Here is a 20,560-nt window from a genome sequence, read left to right on the forward strand (position 1 = left end):
GTCAGAGTAGCACGTAAAGGTTGCACGTGGAGGCGAGGACGCTGATAAATTTATTTCATCGCTGGAAGGGACGTGGTGTGCGGGATTCGGGTGGCTCTGCGGTAAAGTGTTCGGCTCGTAGCCAAAAAATTACGAGTTCGATCTTGGCGCACGGCATTGTCTTGGTGGAGGAGATAGCGCTCTCTTGAAACCTTACCCTGTATCATGTAGTGTTCTTGTGATGGTGATTTAATTGATTTCCACGTCTACTTGGGTCTGTCATCGGAGAATCATGGAGTCTCTTGGTGGAGAAGGTATAGCGCCCTCTTAGAACCTTATCCTGTATCACATAGTGTTCTTGTGATGGTGATTTAATTGATTTTTCACGTCTACTTGGGCCTGTCACCGGAGAATCATGGAGTCGTTCCATTATACTGTATCACAAGAGAAACTAATAAAGGCCTCCCCAGTTTCCCATTTTTAAATCTTTCTTTGCCCTTGATAACTTTTCATTCAGTCTTTTTCTTGACCTTCTACACGTAATGAAGTTGCCATCAAAAGCCTTTTTCATTTCCACGTTTTTTTTATATATATTTTTTTTTTATTTTCTTCCTCCGCTCCTTTTTTTTTTCTTTGCCTCATGTCATCACGATAAATCTTTTAACTTTCCCCTCCTTCCCTTCTTGCCCCAGTGCGTGCTTTTCCTCCCTCGCTCTCTAAACCTCCCTTCCCTCTCTCCCTGGAGAATTGTACCACAAACACAGTCTGCTTTCTTTTTTTATTTCAAGGGAAGAGCGAGAAGAAAAGGTACTGGTTGAAAGGCATAGAGGTGAGGATAGACGACTGACTCACTCTCTCTCTCTCTCTCTCTCTCTCTCTCTCTCTCTCTCTCTCTCTCTCTCTCTCTGCATCAGCGTACCTGCTCACCTTTCCTCATTAGCCAACCAATGCCAGAGATTACAGAGTACGAGAGTAAACCTTCATTTCATTTGCAGTCCTTTTGCAAGAACAACACTATTTGGTAATATTACAATTCTAGCACTAACTTCTACTACTACTACTTCTACTATTACTACTACTACTACTATTACTACTACTACTACTACTACTACTACTACTACTACTACTACTACTACTACTACTACTACTACTACTACTACTACTACTATTACTACTATTACTACTACTACTACTACTACTACTACTACTACTACTACTACTACTACTACTACTACTATTTCACATCCAGAAAATAGTATCATTGGGCAAGAGCGGGATAACTTTAAACGAGGAATTTAACAGACTATTAGCAGTTCATGATGGAGGGAGGAAGGGAGGGAGGGAGAGGGGGGAAGGAGGGAGGGATGGATGGAAGGAGGAATAATTAGATAATCGCGACAAATTAAAGAAAATGACCGGTTAGCTGGAAGGAAAATCACGGAAGCGAATGCATGGGGATGAAATGAGTGTGTGTGTGTGTGTGTGTGTGTGTGTGTGTGTGTGTGTGTGTGTGTGTGTGTGTAAATACGAGTACCGGACGACTGAGGTGTAATATTCTAAATCACTTCCGCACCGCATCACCACTAGTCCATACATTCTAACGGCTCTCTCTATATATCAAATTACACAGGTTTTTTTTTTTTTAAGGGTGTTCTTTATTTTATAGTTCTGGTAATAGATTAACATTCATTTTTACTCTGTTGACTAATCTGTGCAGCCTTTAAAAACAGACGTGGTGGGACAGCAAAAGCATTTCAGAACGCATTTCCATGTCGGTTGAATAAAGAGAATGCTAAAATAAGTCAGAAATAAAACATGACGAGGTAAAGATGAGACATGAAGGAATGAAGTCTAAATGTAAAGTAAAGGAAAGTGGAAAAGAAGGATGGAGAAACACTAAGAGGGAGACAATGTAATAGCAAAATCAGATGAAGATGGAGAATAAATAAAAGGCAACACAACAAGTGAGAAGGAGACGTATTCGTGAAGTGGGAGGATAATAAAGGAGATAGAAGGAGGAACATTTAGAGGAAGTACAAGAAAAAAGAAAAAAAATAACGGCAAAGGAGCATAAGCAAATTAAACGTACCAGATTAAATATAAGGAAAAGAAAAGATGAAAGGCAGAACTGAGCACACACACACACACACACACACACACACACACACACACACACACACACACACACACACACACACTAAAACTACCACAAAGAAAACCAAATATGTGATAATATTAGGAAACACAAGTAAATATAAACAAGAATGCAAAGAAAGTGGCAAATATGAAATCTTAAGACTACACAGCCTGGAAAAAGAAGAAAGAAAAAATACATGAAGTTCACGGGTGAAGGAGGAGGAAGTGGTGGTGGTGGCGGTGGAGGAGGAAAAATATAGGAAGACAAAGAAAGAGGAAGCTGAAAGAGAAGAGAGATAGAGAAGAGTGTGAGCAGTTAGAGAGGAGGGAGAGGAGAAACTCTGTCAGTAAAAAGTCGGAAAAAAAAAATAGTCTTGCATAAAGGAAAATAAAAACACGATAAAAAAAAAAAGATACATCTACTACAATCTGACAGGACGAAAGACAGAGAGAGAGAGAGAGAGAGAGAGAGAGAGAGAGAGAGATTGAAATACATCACTCCTCCACCTCCTCTTCCTCTTCCTTCTCCCACCACTACTACTACTACAGGTAAAGCGTGGTGACGGTGGTGGTAGTGGAGAAGGAGGTGGAGGGCCAAGCAGTGGGGGGGGGGGATGTGGAGGGAAGTGTGGAGCAGCGGCGGCGAAGGGCGGTTGTTCCATTGGACGCGAGGTGGCTCTGGTGTGGCGTCTGGATCAATATCAACCCGACGGGGAACTGGAAGGGGCGGTAGAGTAGCCTAGTGATCCTTGGTGTTTCTGCGGTTCCTCGTCCTTGTTTATGTGGATCGTGTGCGTGGCGAGGGCTGCCTGGGTCAAGAGGGTCTACTGAGAGGTAAGGCACCGCGGCCCTACCCCTGCAGCGCTTCCCACAGTGATGATTGCAAGTGCACTGAGATCCCGGCTTAGGTTGCCCAGGCTCCCTACACTTTGTTTATGAGGAAGGGTTAAACTCTCGATGGTGACAGCCTCTAGTGGGGAGGGGGGTTGAGTGATGGTGACTGGTGGTAGTAAAGCTGTGGTGAGGTGATGGTTTTGGTGGTGTTAGTATGCATAATGGTGAAGGTAGTGGTGTTAATAAGTTGGTGGTAGTGGTGGTGACAGCTTATACTAGTGGTTGTGGCTTGGTGAGGTGATGGTGTTACTATGCATAGTGGTGAAGGTAGTGGTGTTAGTAGCATTGGTGGTGGTGGTGAAAGCCTATACTAGTGGTTGTGGTGTGGTGAGGTAGTGGTTTTAATGATGGGGGAGATGCATTAGTGTGAAGGTATAGTAATATTAGCGGTGTTCCGTGGTATTGGTAGTGGTGACAGCCTCTATAAGTGTTGGTGGGGATGACTCGTCGTGATATGGTGGTGGAAGTCATAATGGTATTGGTTGTGGCAGCGATAAGTGACGATATTCCGAATTGTGGTGAGTGGTGATGAAACCGTAATTGTGGTGGTGTCATTGGTATTATCAATTAAATGATGGGTGTAATGTGATGATAATGAGGATGAAGTGATGATAGTGTCGAGCGATGGTGACTGATGGTGATGAAGTGATAATAGTAGTGGTGTTGACGACAATTAAGGTACTGGTGGTGGTGGTGGTGTACTGGTGATGAAAGTTTTTGATAGTGAGAAGTGGTGACAGTGATGAATATTCAAGGTGGTGATAGTGGTGAAGCATGGTGGTAGTAAAGGTGATGGGATACCAGGAGTTGAAGAGATAATGACTGAAAATAAAATAACGAAAAAAAAGAAAATAAAAAAAGAGTGAAATGAAAAGAAGAGGGGAATGGAAATAAAAAAAAAAGTAGGGCATAGAAAAGAAGCACAAACATAAAGAGTAAACATACAGACGAAAAGAAAAACAATATACAAAACAATGATGAATAGAAAGACACACGTTCTAGTTTCATCTTTGTAATTTGTTTTCTTTCTCGCTCAGTAAATAATAGATAGATGGATGACACAATACAACTCTCCTAAACAAATGTCAATAAAGTCGATTTCACCTCACGAAGACTCCCCAGTGAAAAATGTCCGCCATAATACAGTCAACCCTTAACCTATTCTAACTTAACCCTTTCAGTGCTACTATACATGACGTGTTTCCATAATCACAAAGTAGCAAGAGGCCTTTGTAATTGTTCCGCAGCTTCCTCTAATCATCATAATGGCTAAAAAATGGATAATCTCCTCTCTCCGTTCCAATTCCCTTCTCTCAGGTGCTGTAAACAATTGTATACATTGCTTCTGATGTTCTACATAGTTATATATCCAAGAGAACACAACCCAAAGGAACTTAACTCAAGCTATTATGAAAGGAATTGTTCTCGTCGAATTTGAACGGATATAATGTTCATGGAGGAGATTTGCCTAAGAAAACCCACAGCATAAAAACAAAACTCGTATCCTCACCCTTTTATTTCCTAACCAATATCGTAAAGTAGACTAAGAGTATTACAACACTGTACGTCATGAATCACTGCTATTTTTTACTATTCCATCCAGTTACCACGAAAAAGACTCAGAGATATTGCAGACTTACGTGTTACGGATCACTGTTACAATTCTATTTTAACACCTCCATCTGTATCCTATTATAAAGAAGCCCAAGATATATTAAAAACCTGCATGTCACAGGTCACAGTTACTAAAAGTATATTCCAACACCTTTCATTCCCATTCAGTATTAAACGGTAGATATATTCCATTTCCACAAAGCATCGTAAAGTAGACCAAAAAATAGATTAAGAGTGTTCTATCAATGGGTCACGCATGAGTCTTGACCATCACAAATTCTAAAGGAAGACAGAAACATTCAAGAACCATTGCATGTGAAGTAGGAAAAGACAGTACGTAATTGTCTATCCATTCATTCATTTTAGCTCTCTCCTACAAGTGACTCAATAAAATCTTTAAAAAATTGCATAACGCATTCAAGAAAAGTGCATTAGCGTGAATAAATAACAAAACAACATTTCCTTGCTATTTTTGCCTTCGGTATTTATCAATTATTCCTCACTGTAACAGCAGAGCGGCTCTCTGGCATCATTCCATCACTTTAACATAAGAGCGTTACCAAATTGGGCCACAGGAGATGCGGGCGTCAGTCAGTAGCCAGCGTGTAACAAAGATTGATTCAGGAGGTCAATGTATGAGCACTTCAAGTAGTATTGGATCACGAGGCTCTGAATGAAGGAGAGGTTGAGTAGAAGTTTATTGACTGTAGTGTGTGTGTGTGTGTGTGTGTGTGTGTGTGTGTGTGTGTGTGTGTGTGTGTGTGTGTGTGTGTGTGTGTGTGTGTGTGTGTGTGTGTGTGTGTGTGTGTGTGTGTGTGTGTGTTACGGTTTTTGACGATGTAGTACTTATGTCTTGCCAAGTGATGTTCGAAAATATGTCTCTGTCTCTCTCTCTGTCTCTCTCTCTCTCTCTCTCTCTCTCTCTCTCTCTCTCTCTCTCTCTCTCTCTCTCTCTCTCTCTCTCTCTCTCTCTCTCTCTCACACACACACACACACACACACACACACACACACACACACACACACACACACACACACACACACACACACACACACACACACATCTAATATATTCACAGCTAATGAACCGTTCCTGAGTTAATAAATATGTGAAGGGAGGGAGGAACAAAATTAACCTACTGATTTTATTATTTCAAGAGATGGATTATTTTTGTTGGAGATGAGTTAATTGACCTGTTAATTAACCTGCTCCCGCCACGCCACCACCCACACACACACCTGGTCGGGGGCGGAAAACTAATGTTTATGACAGTGAGATTTACACATGCTGGGACAAAAATGGAGTTAAGATAAATGGGATGAAAATATGAATGTGGGTATTAAGACGGTGGGGAAGGTAGGTTGTTGTAGATGTTGCTATCCTTATTATCATCCTTATTATTATCATTATTATCATTAGTTTTATTACTATTATTATCATTATTATCAGTAGTAGTAGTAGTAGTAGTAGTAGTAGTAGTAGTAGTAGTAGTAGTAGTAGTAGTAGTAGTAGTAGTAGTAGTAGTGGTAGTGGTAGTGGTGGTGGTGGTGGTGGTGGTGGTGGTGGCAATAGTGAATAAACATGAAGAAAAGTATGAGGATGGAAAGAAAATGGAAACGAAATAATGGAGGCTAAAAACAAAACAATACAACAACAACAATAACAACAACAACAACAACAAAAAGACGAAGAAGAAGAAGAAGAAAAAGACGAAGAACAAATGCCATCAACAACAACAACCACAACGACAACAATGACACCAATAAAACGGCAACAATAATAAATTATGTACTTTTTCCGTAATGTCAATGACAGAACCAGTAGAATATGGAGGAGGAGGAGGAGGAGGAGGAGGAGGAGGAGGAGGAGGAGGAGGAGGAGGAGGAGGAGGAGGAGGAGGAGGGAGGAGGAGGAGGAGGAGGAGGAGGAGGAGGAGGAGGAGGAGGAGGAGGAGGAGGCGAAAGAGGAGGAGGAGGGGGAAGAATAGAAGGAGAAGAAGATGAAGAAGGAGCGATAAGAAAAACGAGACAAAAAGAAACAGGAGGAGGAAAAAAGAACAAAAACCACCACAAGAGACAGGAATAACTCAGCCCTTTCTCTTTGCAGGAGTCGGTGAGGGAGGATGTGGGCGGCGGCGAGGGTGTGGGCGTGGCTGTGGGCGTGGGTGGTGTGCATGGCCAGGCTGACCACGGCTATGCCCACCTGGCAGTCATGCAAAGCAGAGTGTGAGAGTCACTTCACCAACACTGATCTCCTGCAGGTGAGAGAGAGAGAGAGAGAGAGAGAGAGAGAGAGAGAGAGAGAGAGAGAGAGAGAGAGAGAGAGAGAGAGAGAGAGAGAGAGAGAGAGAGAGAGAGAGAGAGAGAGAGAGAGAGAGAGAGAGAGAGAGAGAGAAGGGGGGCGTGAGAGTAGGAGGGGGAGAGAGGTCAAACTGTTACATAAGCCAATTCCAAGCTCGGCTACACGCGTTAATACAGTTGGTGGCGGGAGTCTGAACGAGTTTGGAAGCGAACGTGTACTTTGGAGCGACGTGAAATGACCCAGTGAGAGGTGAACTTACGTAATTAAGAGAGAGAGAGAGAGAGAGAGAGAGAGAGAGAGAGAGAGAGAGAGAGAGAGAGAGAGAGAGAGAGAGAGAGAGAGAGAGAGAGATAATATACTACTAAATACCAATAATATGAACCCTAAGCACATTACCAGCATTCCAGTGAGTTATAGCGCAACAACAGTAAGGCGGTATAGATCGCTGTAGGGTTATGTTTTTTTTTTATACCAATAAAGTATATAAAAAAATAAATGTGCTGTCTCCCATTTAGGAAGAGCGGTGAGCTGAGATCGAACTAGCAACCTTTAGACATGAACGCTCTACCACACAACCACTCGAGTGCCGATAACTATATACATTCAAGTTACTTAGACTCTTCTTCTTAAACACTTAATTCTCTAACTAAGTGTAGCTTCACAGGACGCAGAGATAATTGTTCGGGTTCTTAAGGGTGTCTTTTTGTTAAGAGTCTTCGTGAATCTTCATGAATACTGCTAACTTATGGAGAACTTGGACGCTCCACCATGCCAATGAACGCTGAAGTAGTCAAACACGATGCTCACCCATACTACTTCCTATCAAATTATTATCGAATTATTAGACTGTAGCAGAAACTTGTGATAAAGTACTAGTGTATATTTGTCTTACATTTCAGCAACAAGTCTTCCTCGCAGATAGAAAACACTGTAAATACAAAAGAGCACAATGGGAAACAAAGAAAGAACCAATAACAGCAGACTTGTGTGACCTTCTAATATAAGTGATACGTAGACCACAATATTTAGCTTAAAGTAAGAAATGAAGGGGAAAAAAGGCGAAGGCTCCTCCTCACCTACCCGTTCTTTTCAGGGTTCCTTAAGCAACCTTCGCCACTCATTCCCCTTCATTTTTCTTCTCTTAATTTAAGGCTACTATGAGATCGGAACTAGAGAGGTCATTGTTATTTTCTGTGAATTCCCCGTCTAAAGCAACACTCACTGGCATCAAATAGTAAAGCAACCAAAAGCCATTTTTGATCCCTGCATAAGAAGCATCATGCTAAAGTACCCGCAGTCATCACCTGTGTTTCAGAATTCCCTTTCTTAATTTAAAGACTCAAATATTGGATACATCACTGAAAAAGGTCAATATTGTATCTGTGTGTGTGTGTGTGTGTGTGTGTGTGTGTGTGTGTGTGTGTGTGTGTGTGTGTGTGTGTGTGTGTGTGTGTGTGTGTGTGAGCAAATCCGTGCAGCAAGACACCACAGGCGCCAAAACCAAATAGAAAATAGAGATACACCCCACATCTGCAACATCTGCCACAGGGGATTCATGACACGAACTGGACTGCTCAGCTACATCAGAGCACATGACAGGCATCATGGGAGAGGTCGTCGTCGTGCCCTCGACGGACAACCATAAGCAAGTGTATGTGTTTAATTGTTTGATCTGCTGCAGTCTCTGACGAGACAGCCAGACGTTACCCTACGGAACGAGCTCAGAGCTCATTATTTCCGATCTTCGGATAGGCCTGAGACCAGGCACACACCACACACCGGGACAACAAGGTCACAACTCCTCGATTTACATCCCGTACCTACTCACTGTTAGGTGAACAGGGGCTACACGTGAAAGGAGACACACCCAAATATCTCCACCCGGCCGGGGAATCAAACCCCGGTCCTCTGGGTTGTGAAGCCAGCGCTCTACCGGGTGTGTGTGTGTGTGTGTGTGTGTCTGTTTGTTTATCTGTTTATGTCTGCGCGTGTTAGCGAGGAGAGATGCATAAATGAAAACAGTGTACAATAAATGGAATCCGTAAATATCAAACGAAAAAAAAAGGCTTTGGGTTCTTGCCCTAAATTATAAAAAAGTGGCGAACGCGAGATAACGTGATGCATTCCTGATGAGGCTTCGGTCAAAGTGTGATGGGCTTGTTTAAGTTATTCAACATTCTCTACTTTTGAAAGATTATTGGCTGTCTTTTTATCAATAACACACCGAATGTCCTATTCTCTTTACACGCTGTACTCTCCCATGCCATAAATATAGCGGTGGTGAGGCTCGCGCGCACACACACACACACACACACACACACACACACACACACACACACACACACACACACACACACAGAGAGAGAGAGAGAGAGAGAGAGAGAGAGAGAGAGAGAGAGAGAGAGAGAGAGAGAGAGAGAGAGAGAGAGAGAGAGAGAGAGAGAGAGAGAGAGAGAGAGAACAGGGAGAGAGAAAGGGACACTGACAAAAGCATAAATTCATAACCAGACAGACACACACAGATTCACGGCTAGACAAAGATACACAAACAAACAAGCGGACAAACAGACATAAATAAACGAGTAAATGCATTCAGACAGACAGATGGAGAGAGATATATCTATATACTTCAACCCATACATTCGGCTGGTTAAATGAATTCTTGCTGATAATAGAATAACATAGAAGTCAGTATAAAACAACTATTTTGGTGGCTTTTACTAAGGGGTCAAGAGGAGACAGAAGCCAATATTAGACACTTATTCCAACCGCTCCATGTGACAGAAGGATAGACAGACACCAGTATAAGACAGCTATTTTAACCTTCCCTGCCAACATAGAGATGGTAACATATTTCAATTCCTGTAGGCAATAGTAGGAGAGTCAAAAACACAGAATACGAATTAAACAGCTATTTCATTCTTTGCTGGGGGACACAAAGGTACACAAAATATTAGCTATTTTCACCTACATGGGACATAGAGACATAAATCAAAGGAATAGAGACAGAAATGTATAAGACCGCTGTTTCAACTTCTGCTTGGGACAGGGATAGACAAAAGCCATTATAGGACGATCATTTTCACCCTTGCGGCTTCTCGCGGTGAGCATTAGACGGCTAACTATTTTCATTGTCTCAGGCGGCCCTCTCAGCGACATGTGGGCGTGGGTGCGACATGTTCACACTGGCGCTCATCACCACGCCCCAGAGGACACGCGTCATCCACTTGGGGCCTGTCGTCATGCCCCCGCGACCCCCGCCTCCGCCCCCTCGCAGCTCTCCCCACGATTTGGTGGTGGAGGTGGAAGAGCAGCAGGTCATCGGGGCGGCGCAGAACGGAGTGAGACCAAACACGGACCACAAGACTCGCCACACCACCACCCAGCCCGCCGACCACCCCGTGCAGGACCATCCCGCCCACCACCAGCCCACCACCACTCACCCAGAGGAGGCCAGCCCGACCCACCACCACCCCACTACCACACAAGTTCCTGCCACACATCCACCCTCCACCACCACCACCACCTCTACCACTTCCACCACCTCCGCCACCAGCCATCCCGCGGTGCCCCTGCATGATGATTCGGCCCATCACAGCGCCATCATCATCCTGGCTGGTAACTCCCAACAAGAGACGAGTCGCGGAGAGGCGCCGCAGGGCAGCACATGGGCGAGGCAGTGGGGGAGAGGGAGAGGCTGCAGCAGGCCAAGGACTCCTGCAGACACGGTAGGTTCCTCACTGTTCGCTACTAACGAGATGTGAGACGTGTGAGCCATGAAGTGCGAACAGCAATCAGATACCAAAAGGCGCTGCAGATGTTGATGGTGCAGTTTGACAGCCTTTCCAGGAATGATAAACACAAACAAGGATATCAGAAGTTACGGTTACTGAATAAATTAATCAATCAGTGAATTAATATGTGAATGACTGAGAATATTAATGCAACACCAGTGCCACCTATCAGCAGTTATTCAGCACTAAAATGTTAATTACACATTTATGAATCAGGAAGGGAGAGTAAAGAGCGATATGAATAACCATTAACACAGAAGAAGCTGTTCGCACGATCCTAACATAAATACACACACATACATATATACATAAATAAATACATTAATAAACAAGTAAGCTTTTCTCCCCAGCCTGTGGTACGGCCTACCAAGTGTCGGCAGAGCGCGAGGCCTGTGTCGTGGGCTGCCACCTTCAGGCTGCCACAGCAGCAGGCACCCCGCGTCCCAAGCCAAGGTCTCCGCTGGCTTTCTTCCAGCACGTAATGGTGTCCCTGGCGGGGCACGTTGGCCGCTTAGTACGCATCACGTCCTCGTGGACCTCCAGCACCTCCCAAACGCGTTACCAGGAGAGCCGCCAGCTGAGTCACCACTACCAGCCAGCGCACCACCAGCAAGAAAGCCACAAGCAGCAGGAGGGACACCACCACCAGCAGCCCCATCATCAAAGGGAGGGTCACCACTCAGCACAAGGTGAGTGCCCACCGCCCTACTCCATTGAGTCCACCCCAGTGGTACGAGTGGAATAAACTTTTTACTTTGTATTCCTCGTTTATAGTTATTCTTATTTCTTCTTTCCTTAATATTTCTTTTCTAAGTTTTCTACACACCGCGTACATTAACACCATTATATTTAGGCATCCACCAATGTCATCCATGGATCTTACATATTTTATTTTTTTTTTTTAATCATTCCACAGTCTCCTCGCACAGAAATTTCCGTTTCACTCTCGTTCTTAACAAAATGCTATTACTTGACACGCATGATAGTGATAAGAGTCATCACAGTTCCTTACCGTTTTGAATTCACAGGCCGAGGCGACGAACAGCGGGAACGTGAGGCGACAGGCGAGAAGCAGCAGGTGGGGGGACCTCGCGTGTACTACTCCCAGCTCCTCGGCCACTACACCATAGGAGCTGGGTGAGCACCACACGGGGCGAGGGATGGACCGGGGTGTCAGAGGAAGAGGATAATTAAGGAACTGAAAGAAACTTGAGCAGATGATTAGAGACTTACAGTTTAAAAGGAAGGATACACTGGTGGGGAAGGACGGGGAAGGAAGAGTAATGCTACTGTAAAAATAACACATGATCAGATTTAAATTTTCCTCGATAAAATAATGTAAAAGAAACACGTTATCTTTAAACATTTTTATCTAACAGTACCTCAGTCTTAAACAAAATAATATTCCTTTTTCTCTTGTCTTCCATTCCTTAAACAATATATATATATATATATATATATATATATATATATATATATATATATATATATATATATATATATATATATATATATATATATATATATATATATATATATATATATATATATATATATATATATATATATATATATATATATATATATATATATATATATATATATATATATATATATATATATATATATATATATATATATATATATATATACAGTCAGAGTACCTAATTGCTTTTAACTTTAACTAACATGAATATGGTTAAATTGATCTTCTTTTATGACTTGTCCTTCTTTTTAATTAAGGTTCCTTTTATCTTTTTCTCTTCGTCCACAAAGTGCATAATGGTTCTTTTGATTTCTCCATTCTTTCTCCCTTGAGCAATATTTCAATGAGTAATTACTCTCGATCTTATATTGAAGTGAACCATCCTAAAATATTTCTTCCAAAGGTCATCTCCTTTATTCTGGCTAATCTTTTTTTTTTCTTTGCTTCCATGTGATGGAGAATTATTTTGTTAATTTTTTCTTCTTCCTTGAAATAATCTATATAGTTATAACATTTTCATCCTACTATTTTTTTCTTTTCTTTTCTTTCTCTTTCTATTTTTCACTACATGAGATTCATGGCTTTTATCTTCCACAAACAGTATTTATCCGAGTCGTTCTTTCTTCTCTCTTTGAATCGCATTTTCAAACGTTTCATCATCTTATCTCAATTACTTCATATACTCTTCAATGAAAGTTAATTGGATCTCCATGACTTCTTTTATGATTCTATAATTGATGGTAATTAGATCAAGACGTTGTACCATTAAAGGAAAAAACTCATGAGGACACGAATAATCATCTTGAAAATAGTCCCTGTCATAGAAGAAGGCTTTTAAGTGTACTCCAAGTGTCCTTTTTAATATGGATGTTGGTTGGCGCAGGTCCGGAGTGCTGCTGCCTGACCCCCACGCCGGCCACCACGACTGCCGCCACCGCCACGTGACACAGCAAGGGCAACAGCAGCAGCAGCAGGACACGCCACAACACTCACAACACGACAAACAGCCTCAGGAGCAGCACCAGCCGTACCACCACCACGTCCACCACCAGCAGGACCAGCAGCAGCACCAGCAGCAACAACAACAACAGCAGCAGAATCAGCAGACGGCACAAACTCAGCAGGGGCAACAGCAACTGGATCTGCTGGAGTGCATCTCGCGGAAATCAGGACTGCCCCGCTGGTTCATTGCTGTCACCATCTTCACCTCTGCCCTGGTGATCCTGTGGCTCTGCTTCACTCTCACAGCGCCGCCCGAGGATATCAAGGTGGTGAAAACAAAGGTAAGATGACACAATTCAAACTAACTTCCTTTTATATTTTTTTGGTAACTTTTACATAACTATTTTTAATCCGAGCGTCAGTGGTCGGTAGGATGTGACATTCCTTTCCACATTTTTCTTATCCATTGCATCTTCTCTTCTCATTCTTTTTTAGGTTAATCTCTCTATTCCACTTCTGTCTTCCTTCCATAGTTATCGTATGGGATAGTTTAGTTATTGTTGTTGTTGTTGTTGTTTTTGTTCTCGTCGTCGTCATTGTTGTTATAATTTAGCTGTTCTTGCTGTTGTGGTTATTGCTGTTAGACGTAAAAGCGACAGTGAAATACATATTCATCACATAAATCTTTCAAGCACCGATATTATTTTCTTTTATTTTGTTAGAATGCATTAATATCCAAAATGAATTAATTATTTCCACGACACACTCAGCCTTTTATGAGCACAGTCAAAAAAAAAAAAAAAAAAAAAGAAAACTTCACTAATAACCGGATAGCATTAAAAAAATGGTGGACCGTATACATTAGTCACCCAACACTGTGGAAGATAAACTCTACGGTACACATTCATACAGTTTCCTCGCAAGACATCAAGGAGAAAACTGGGCCACAGGTTAGGAATCACTGAACTTTTTAAATCTGCAATCAATCATATGCATAAGTATTCCAGCATAAAACAAAAAAAAATTAGATACATGTACACATATATAAATAAATGCGCCCTGTCAAAACCAGTCTAGTTTGTCGATGATGGTACGTCGCACTGTGATGAGAGAGAGAGAGAGAGAGAGAGAGAGAGAGTGGGAGGGGTCACAGGTTCGATGAGGGAGAGCGCTGAATAAACTATATGGGTAAATGTCACATGAACATGATATCCATTTCTTGTATAAATATTTCTTTTATTTTTGTACACGTGAGTCAATCAAGTAAATTATATTGCCTACGTGAGCATCGTCCCCTCAATCTCTTCTTTTTTTTTACGTAAATTCCTATGAGCGTATTTAGATTTTAAATGTGGTGCAGCGTTGTGACTTTTTAAACGGACTGCAGCTTTGATACAGTAGGAATGGTTTTATTTTATTTTTTCTTTCTTTTTAATTTTTTTACGATTTTGTCTTACAGCTCGTCAATTTAGCGCTGGTTTTTATCTTTTTTTTTGTTTTTGGTTGTCGTCTTTGTTTTATTCTCTCTCTCTCTCTCTCTCTCTCTCTCTCTCTCTCTCTCTCTCTCTCTCTCTCTCTCTCTCTCTCTCATTTCTATCGTTTGTGAATGTCCTTTATTTTTTGTTCTCCCATTTTTTCTTTATTTTATTATCATTATTCATCGCTTATCTGCAATCCTACTCTCGGTCTTCTCGCCTACCTGTTTATCTGTGTGTCTGCACCGGTTGCATGTATGTAGTGCCTTGACTTTCATTTATGCTACATTTCAAATTGCTCCTAACATACACTTTTACCTTACTTAAGTTCAAGGAATTACTCTCATATGCATTTGCTTTGTTTGTATACTTAATGAAAATCAGTGTGATGTTTCATTATTTTGCAACACACACACACACACACACACACACGCCCGGTAGCTCAGTGGTTAGAGCGCTGGCTTCACAAGCCAGAGGACCGGGGTTCGATTCCCCGGCCGGGTGGAGATATTTGGGTGTGTCTCCTTTCACGTGTAGCCCCTGTTCACCTAGCAGTGAGTAGGTACGAGATGTAAATCGAGGAGTTGTGACCTTGTTGTCCCGGTGTGTGGTGTGTGCCTGGTCTCAGGCCTATCCGAAGATCGGAAATAATGAGCTCTGAGCTCGTTCCGTAGGATAACGTCTGGCTGTCTCGTCAGAGACTGCAGCAGATCAAACAGTGAAACACACACACACACACACACACACACACACACAGCGCGTAGTGTAGTGGTTAGCACGCTCGGTTCACAACCAAGAAGGCCTGGGTTCCAATCCCTGACTCGGCGAGGCAAATGGGCAAGCCTCTTAATGTGTAGACCCTGTTCACTTAGCAGTAAATAGGTACGGGATGTAACTCGAGGGGTTGTGACCTCGCTTTCCCGGTGTGTGGAGTGTGTTGTGGTCTCAGTCCTATCCCCCCGCCACACACACACACACAGATCGGTCTATGAGCTAGCTCCGTAATGGGGAAGACTGGTTGGGTGACCAACAGGCGACCGAGGTGAAACACACACACACACACACACACACACACACACACACACACACCATTCTTATACAAGTGTCGCTTTTTCAACCTATTTTTCTTTACTAACCTTCTTTATGAGCAGGATCATTGTTCACTCTTGTCTGGCTGACTATCTGTCCGTCTGTTTATCTTTATGTCTGTCTGTCTGTCAGCGTTGGTTGTCATTAAATTTCAAGCTAACTACACTCTTTTTCAGTTCCTATGTTGGTTAGCTGATCTACATTCTTTCACCATCCTTTAAGAATCTAGTTAAGTCAATCACCTTATCAAAAATAATGAGAAAATTTAAAACCTCTTCCACTTGACATGTAACAGGAAAGTCAATTATCATTTTCTTCTACACCGCGGAAAGCTAAAACTGTCTTTCTCCCTCAGCCGCCCGAGTTGGAGCTGGAAGAGGACCTTGATGACTACTTGGAGGACGATCTGACCTGCTCAGAGAAGAAACAGCTGCTGGCTCAGGCCGATGACGTCATCAAGATTAAGATTGAGAATGTGTAAGAGAGAGAGAGAGAGAGAGAGAGAGAGAGAGAGAGAGAGAGAGAGAGAGAGAGAGAGAGAGAGAGAGAGAGAGAGAGAGAGAGAGAGAGAGAGAGAGAGAGAGAGAGAGAGAGAGAGAGAGAGAGAGAGAGAGAGAGAGAGAGAGAGTTGCAAATCCAAGATGATATATATATATATATAATTGTCGTTCCATACTGAGTGATAATGATGAACAAGAAGAAAGATGGAAGGAGAAATATTTCCATCCTATGCGTGTGCAACGATTGGCCTGCTTGGTTCCCGTTCTAAAATGAATGCAAGATACAAACACGTCGACCACTAACTTCACTATGAAACTGGTGGTGCGCATTATTTAAAAAGGAGAGAAAATGAAAAAAAAGTAGGTAAGATAAAACAAAAACTAGATATTTACAGAACTGTACAACATAACCGAGAGAAGTTGTCAATAAATAAAGGACAGTGGCATACACTGAACTATACAAAAAAGACAACGAAAACACGCTCCCGTTCCATCTTTCACTAATGTTTCAAGTTCAACGCGCACAATAAAGGTCAAAATGATTGAGATGTTTGTGCTTGTGAGTCAGCCGGCGATGATAATCTTTCCAAGTATTGTTTACAACAGGAAATGTTTACAAAGTGTGATAAAGACGAAGATATCGACAGATTCAGAATAAAACAAGAACGACAACCTCATAGTCCGAATTACTTAAAAAAAAAAAAATGAAATAAAATTCTATCATTTCACATAGAGGAGTGAAAAAAAAATGACGAAACAAAACCAATAGGAGCGTAATTTTGCAGGCTGAGAACACTGACAAATACCTGCAAACAAAAATAAACATAAAGTCATCTTGAATCCTCCAGTGATGATTACTATCTTGCAAAAGGCACCTCAGAACTGATCGTTCGTACAACAATTTACAAGTTGCGTACGACAGATACTCCAAGTGAAGCATAGCATAACAAAACATCGATCCTTTGCAATACTCGGGCGAGAGAGAGGATAACATGTAAGGTAAAGTCGAGGAGTGAATCCCGTGGAAAAGATGATGATAAGATTTTGATGTTGGCGTAAATAAAGTAACCTTAGCGTTTAAGTCCTGTAGAGAACGCGTCATAATGATTTTTAAAACCTGTTATTCCTGTGACTGTGCATTCTAGCGCCACACTCTCAGTTGTTTCCGTGTTAGTGGGTAGCGAGGGAGCCCTGGGAGGCTCGCCAGGTCCGTGGTGTTCTTGTGTTGCCGCCATAATACTCCATAACATACTTTTTATTCATGTTGCTATAGGGACGCGGGAAGCTCAGCCGTGACGTCACTTCCTTCATCCAAACACAACCAAAAACCCAAATCCGGAAAAAAATTTAAAAAATACATTTCCTTCATTGAACAAATCAGATTCGAAGGATCCATATGTTGAAATTCAAAGGATCCGATGTGATGTGGTACCAAATACATAGCCCGGACTCATTGCGGGTTGTGGCTGGATGGAGCGGAAGCCGAGATTGACGTGCGTAGCCGTGAGTGCCAGCAGCAACCCGCCAGTAAGATGTGAGCATTATTATTATCATTACTGTAAGTGTTTTTTGCACCTCAGCAGGCAGCCGCGTGGGTGAGCGGGTGTATGTGTGTCGTGCCCCTCGTCCTCTCTCCCTCTGCGTCCCTCCCGCCCATCAGTGCCCAGTGCGGGAAACACTTGGCACTCTTTGACCCAGCGGTATTCTGTGTTGAGTCGCCGAGAGAGAGAGAGAGAGAGAGAGAGAGAGAGAGAGAGAGAGAGAGAGAGAGAGAGAGAGCTGCCCTACCATATGTTCATCACTGCACAATTCAATGTTCACATGTTTCATTCAATTAAAAAAAAAAAAAGTATGGAGAGACATTGAAATAAAATAATAAAATAAAAGAATCCAGCAGCATTAATTACACAAAAGAAAAAAAAACATTGGACAGCAACTCCACACTGTCTGTCAGCCGAAACACACGAGAATATACCTTGAAAACTACATTACTTTTCCTCGAGGCTGACGAACTGCCTGGAGCAGCTTTAGCTAACAGTGAAAGTGTCTGTATACATGTCATTCTTTCCCTGACGTTCTTAATGTGTCCCTGGGATGTCTACAATATCCCTGGGGTGTCTAGTGTGTCCCTGGGATGCTTGAGATATCTTGCCAATCCTAGTAAGCAAAACACAAGATCCACAAAGAGAAGCCAGTGGTACCTTTGCTCCGCCTCGTCTCTACCTGGTATTCACACCTTACACTACTTCACGAGACGAACACCAAGACACTCAACACCACTCATACTGACTGGCTCGGCTGTAACTCTTGCCTTCTTCACATTTTACGCTGAGACAAGTAAGGTGACTTTTCTCCTTTTTCTTTTCCTTCTTTTTGCAACTCATTTTATACCCTCCTCCTCATCTTAAAGAATAATAGAAGGATAATAAGGATGGAATAGTGAATGTGTTAATCTTCTGGCTGCTAGATAGTGACAATATTTTACAATAAGGTGACTTTACTTCTTTTTCTTTCCCTTCTTTTTGTTGACCATTCCTCATTCTTGACCTTCCTCCTCACTCATCTTAAAGAATAATGAAAGGATAAAAAGGATAGAATAGTGACTGACTGCTAGATAGTGACAACATTTCACATTATTCAAGACAAAAGATAATCAAGCATCGTGTTATCTTTTTTTTTATTCATTTTTAACATGTTTCTATTCTCTTCACGATGAAAATCAATAAAGAGATAACAGTAAGAATAAAATGGTGGATAAGTTGATCCTCTTACATAATGACAGTAAGACATCTGAATAACCTTAGATGATTGAACTGAGCATTAGTAAAACAGGCACTGGAAGGTTAGGTCTGGATTTCTGTCTTTGTCCCTCAGTGGTCGAGACTATACTCTTAACGCGCAACAGATACAAAATGAATATCAAACTTGTGATGACTTAAAATTACTCGAGATCAAGAGTCACTAAAATAATTGTAATGATGATAATAAAACTGACAATTGTAAACTGCCAAAGAATTGTTTTCACCGTCAATAGTATACGAGGTGAGAAATTAATAGAAAACTTTCTCATCGAAGGAAAAAACAATCGAAAAAAAATCATGAAATTAACAAGAACGAATTAGAATGAACGAAATAAAAAAAAAAAAAAACATATGAAAACTAAATGTAAAACAAACTAACAAAACAGAAAATTGATCAAGACAAGATTTTGGCCGAAAAAAAAGGTAAATCGTAACGAGAAAAGTCACTAGAAAAGAAAAAAAATAAGAGATCGAAACAAGAAATTACTAGGAACGAAAAAATAATAATAAATAAATAAATAGGTAAACAAATAAATACAAATTAAAACAGTCTCAGTGAAAAAAAAAATTTATAAAAATCTTCTAGTTTCTGTAAAAAAAGAAATGTATAAAAATCTTCTCGTGTCCACATATGAAAGAAAATGTTTATAAATCATCAAATAAACAACTAAGCATTTCCATGTCAGGCTGAGCAAAATAAGAGCCACAGGTGTCAGCAAGCAAGCAATTAACGTCAGGTACGTGTCTATTTATACGTGAGGGAGGACCACCAGGTGAAGGCTCGGAGTTAAAGTCAAAAGGTCAACAAAGGATGATAAAAATAACGTAAAATTAACACGAAACGAAGCAGAGAAGATAAATAATACGATAAATATGTTGACTATAGTAATGAGACAAATAATACGAGAATAAATCAAACAAAATGGATGAAATAATACAAGGAAATATGATCAAGTACGTGAATGCATGAAGAAAGATTATAGATAGGTAGGAAGAAACAACGAAAAAAAAAAATGAAAAAATGAAAGAAAAGTTTGCTTACAGTCTTTGAAGTTAAATGTCAGGCAAAAAAAGTCAAAAATAGACTAAAAGAAAATAGAAAGAGAAAATAAAATAGAAAAGAAAGAAATAAGAACAGATAACTACAATTTTCACATTACTTAGAAAGAGAAACATACGAACGAGAGACAGAATAAGAAATTACAAAAGAAAACAAACCAAACCAAAAACAATAACATTAGAATGAAGGAAAAAGAAGGAATGATAAAACAACAGATAGAGAAAATCAAAAGCTACGAATAACACAAAGAAGAAAACAAAATACAAAAACGAATAATAGAAACGAAGAGTAATTAAGTACAACAAAAAAAAGAATAATGAATAACAGAAAGAGGAAAAAAAACAATTAAAACCCCAAAAATAACAGACCGAGAAAAAGAAGAATAATGAATAACAGAAAGAACAAAAAATAATTAAAACCCCAACAATAACATAAAGACCGAAAATTAACACACACACACACACACACACACACACACACACACACAC

At 41.1% G+C, this 20,560-nt stretch overlaps 1 protein-coding gene across 2 annotated transcripts; it reads left to right on the forward strand.

Annotated features, from left to right (window-relative positions):
• Window positions 1-2,791: 2,791 nt before the first annotated feature.
• LOC123518901 (putative cyclin-dependent serine/threonine-protein kinase DDB_G0272797/DDB_G0274007) lies at window positions 2,792-16,306 on the forward strand. 2 transcript variants are annotated; one of them, XM_045279961.1, is made up of 5 exons: window positions 10,452-10,653; window positions 11,070-11,408; window positions 11,748-11,856; window positions 13,089-13,488; window positions 16,067-16,306. In XM_045279961.1, the coding sequence occupies exons 1-5, from the start codon at window positions 10,593-10,595 to the stop codon at window positions 16,190-16,192; spliced, it is 1,035 nt and encodes a 344-aa protein (XP_045135896.1). In that variant the 5' UTR covers window positions 10,452-10,592; the 3' UTR covers window positions 16,193-16,306. The 2 variants fall into 2 exon arrangements, with proteins under 2 accessions (XP_045135897.1, XP_045135896.1); XM_045279962.1 differs by lacking the exons at window positions 11,748-11,856; window positions 13,089-13,488; window positions 16,067-16,306 and adding exons at window positions 2,792-2,949; window positions 6,731-6,884 and having other exon boundaries at window positions 10,066-10,653; window positions 11,070-11,347.
• The last annotated feature ends 4,254 nt before the right edge of the window (window positions 16,307-20,560 follow it).

Source organism: Portunus trituberculatus, chromosome 44, assembly GCF_017591435.1.
Source record: "Portunus trituberculatus isolate SZX2019 chromosome 44, ASM1759143v1, whole genome shotgun sequence".
NCBI lineage: Eukaryota > Metazoa > Arthropoda > Malacostraca > Decapoda > Portunidae > Portunus > Portunus trituberculatus.

Bases quoted from the DNA above. Each gene is read 5' to 3' on its own strand.
- LOC123518901 (XM_045279961.1), top strand. From the start codon at position 10,593: ATGGGCGAGGCAGTGGGGGAGAGGGAGAGGCTGCAGCAGGCCAAGGAC. The intron at 10,654-11,069 runs GTAGGTTCCTCA...TTTTCTCCCCAG, and splicing joins CAAGGACTCCTGCAGACACG to CCTGTGGTACGGCCTACCAA. The intron at 13,489-16,066 runs GTAAGATGACAC...TTTCTCCCTCAG, and splicing joins TCAAGGTGGTGAAAACAAAG to CCGCCCGAGTTGGAGCTGGA.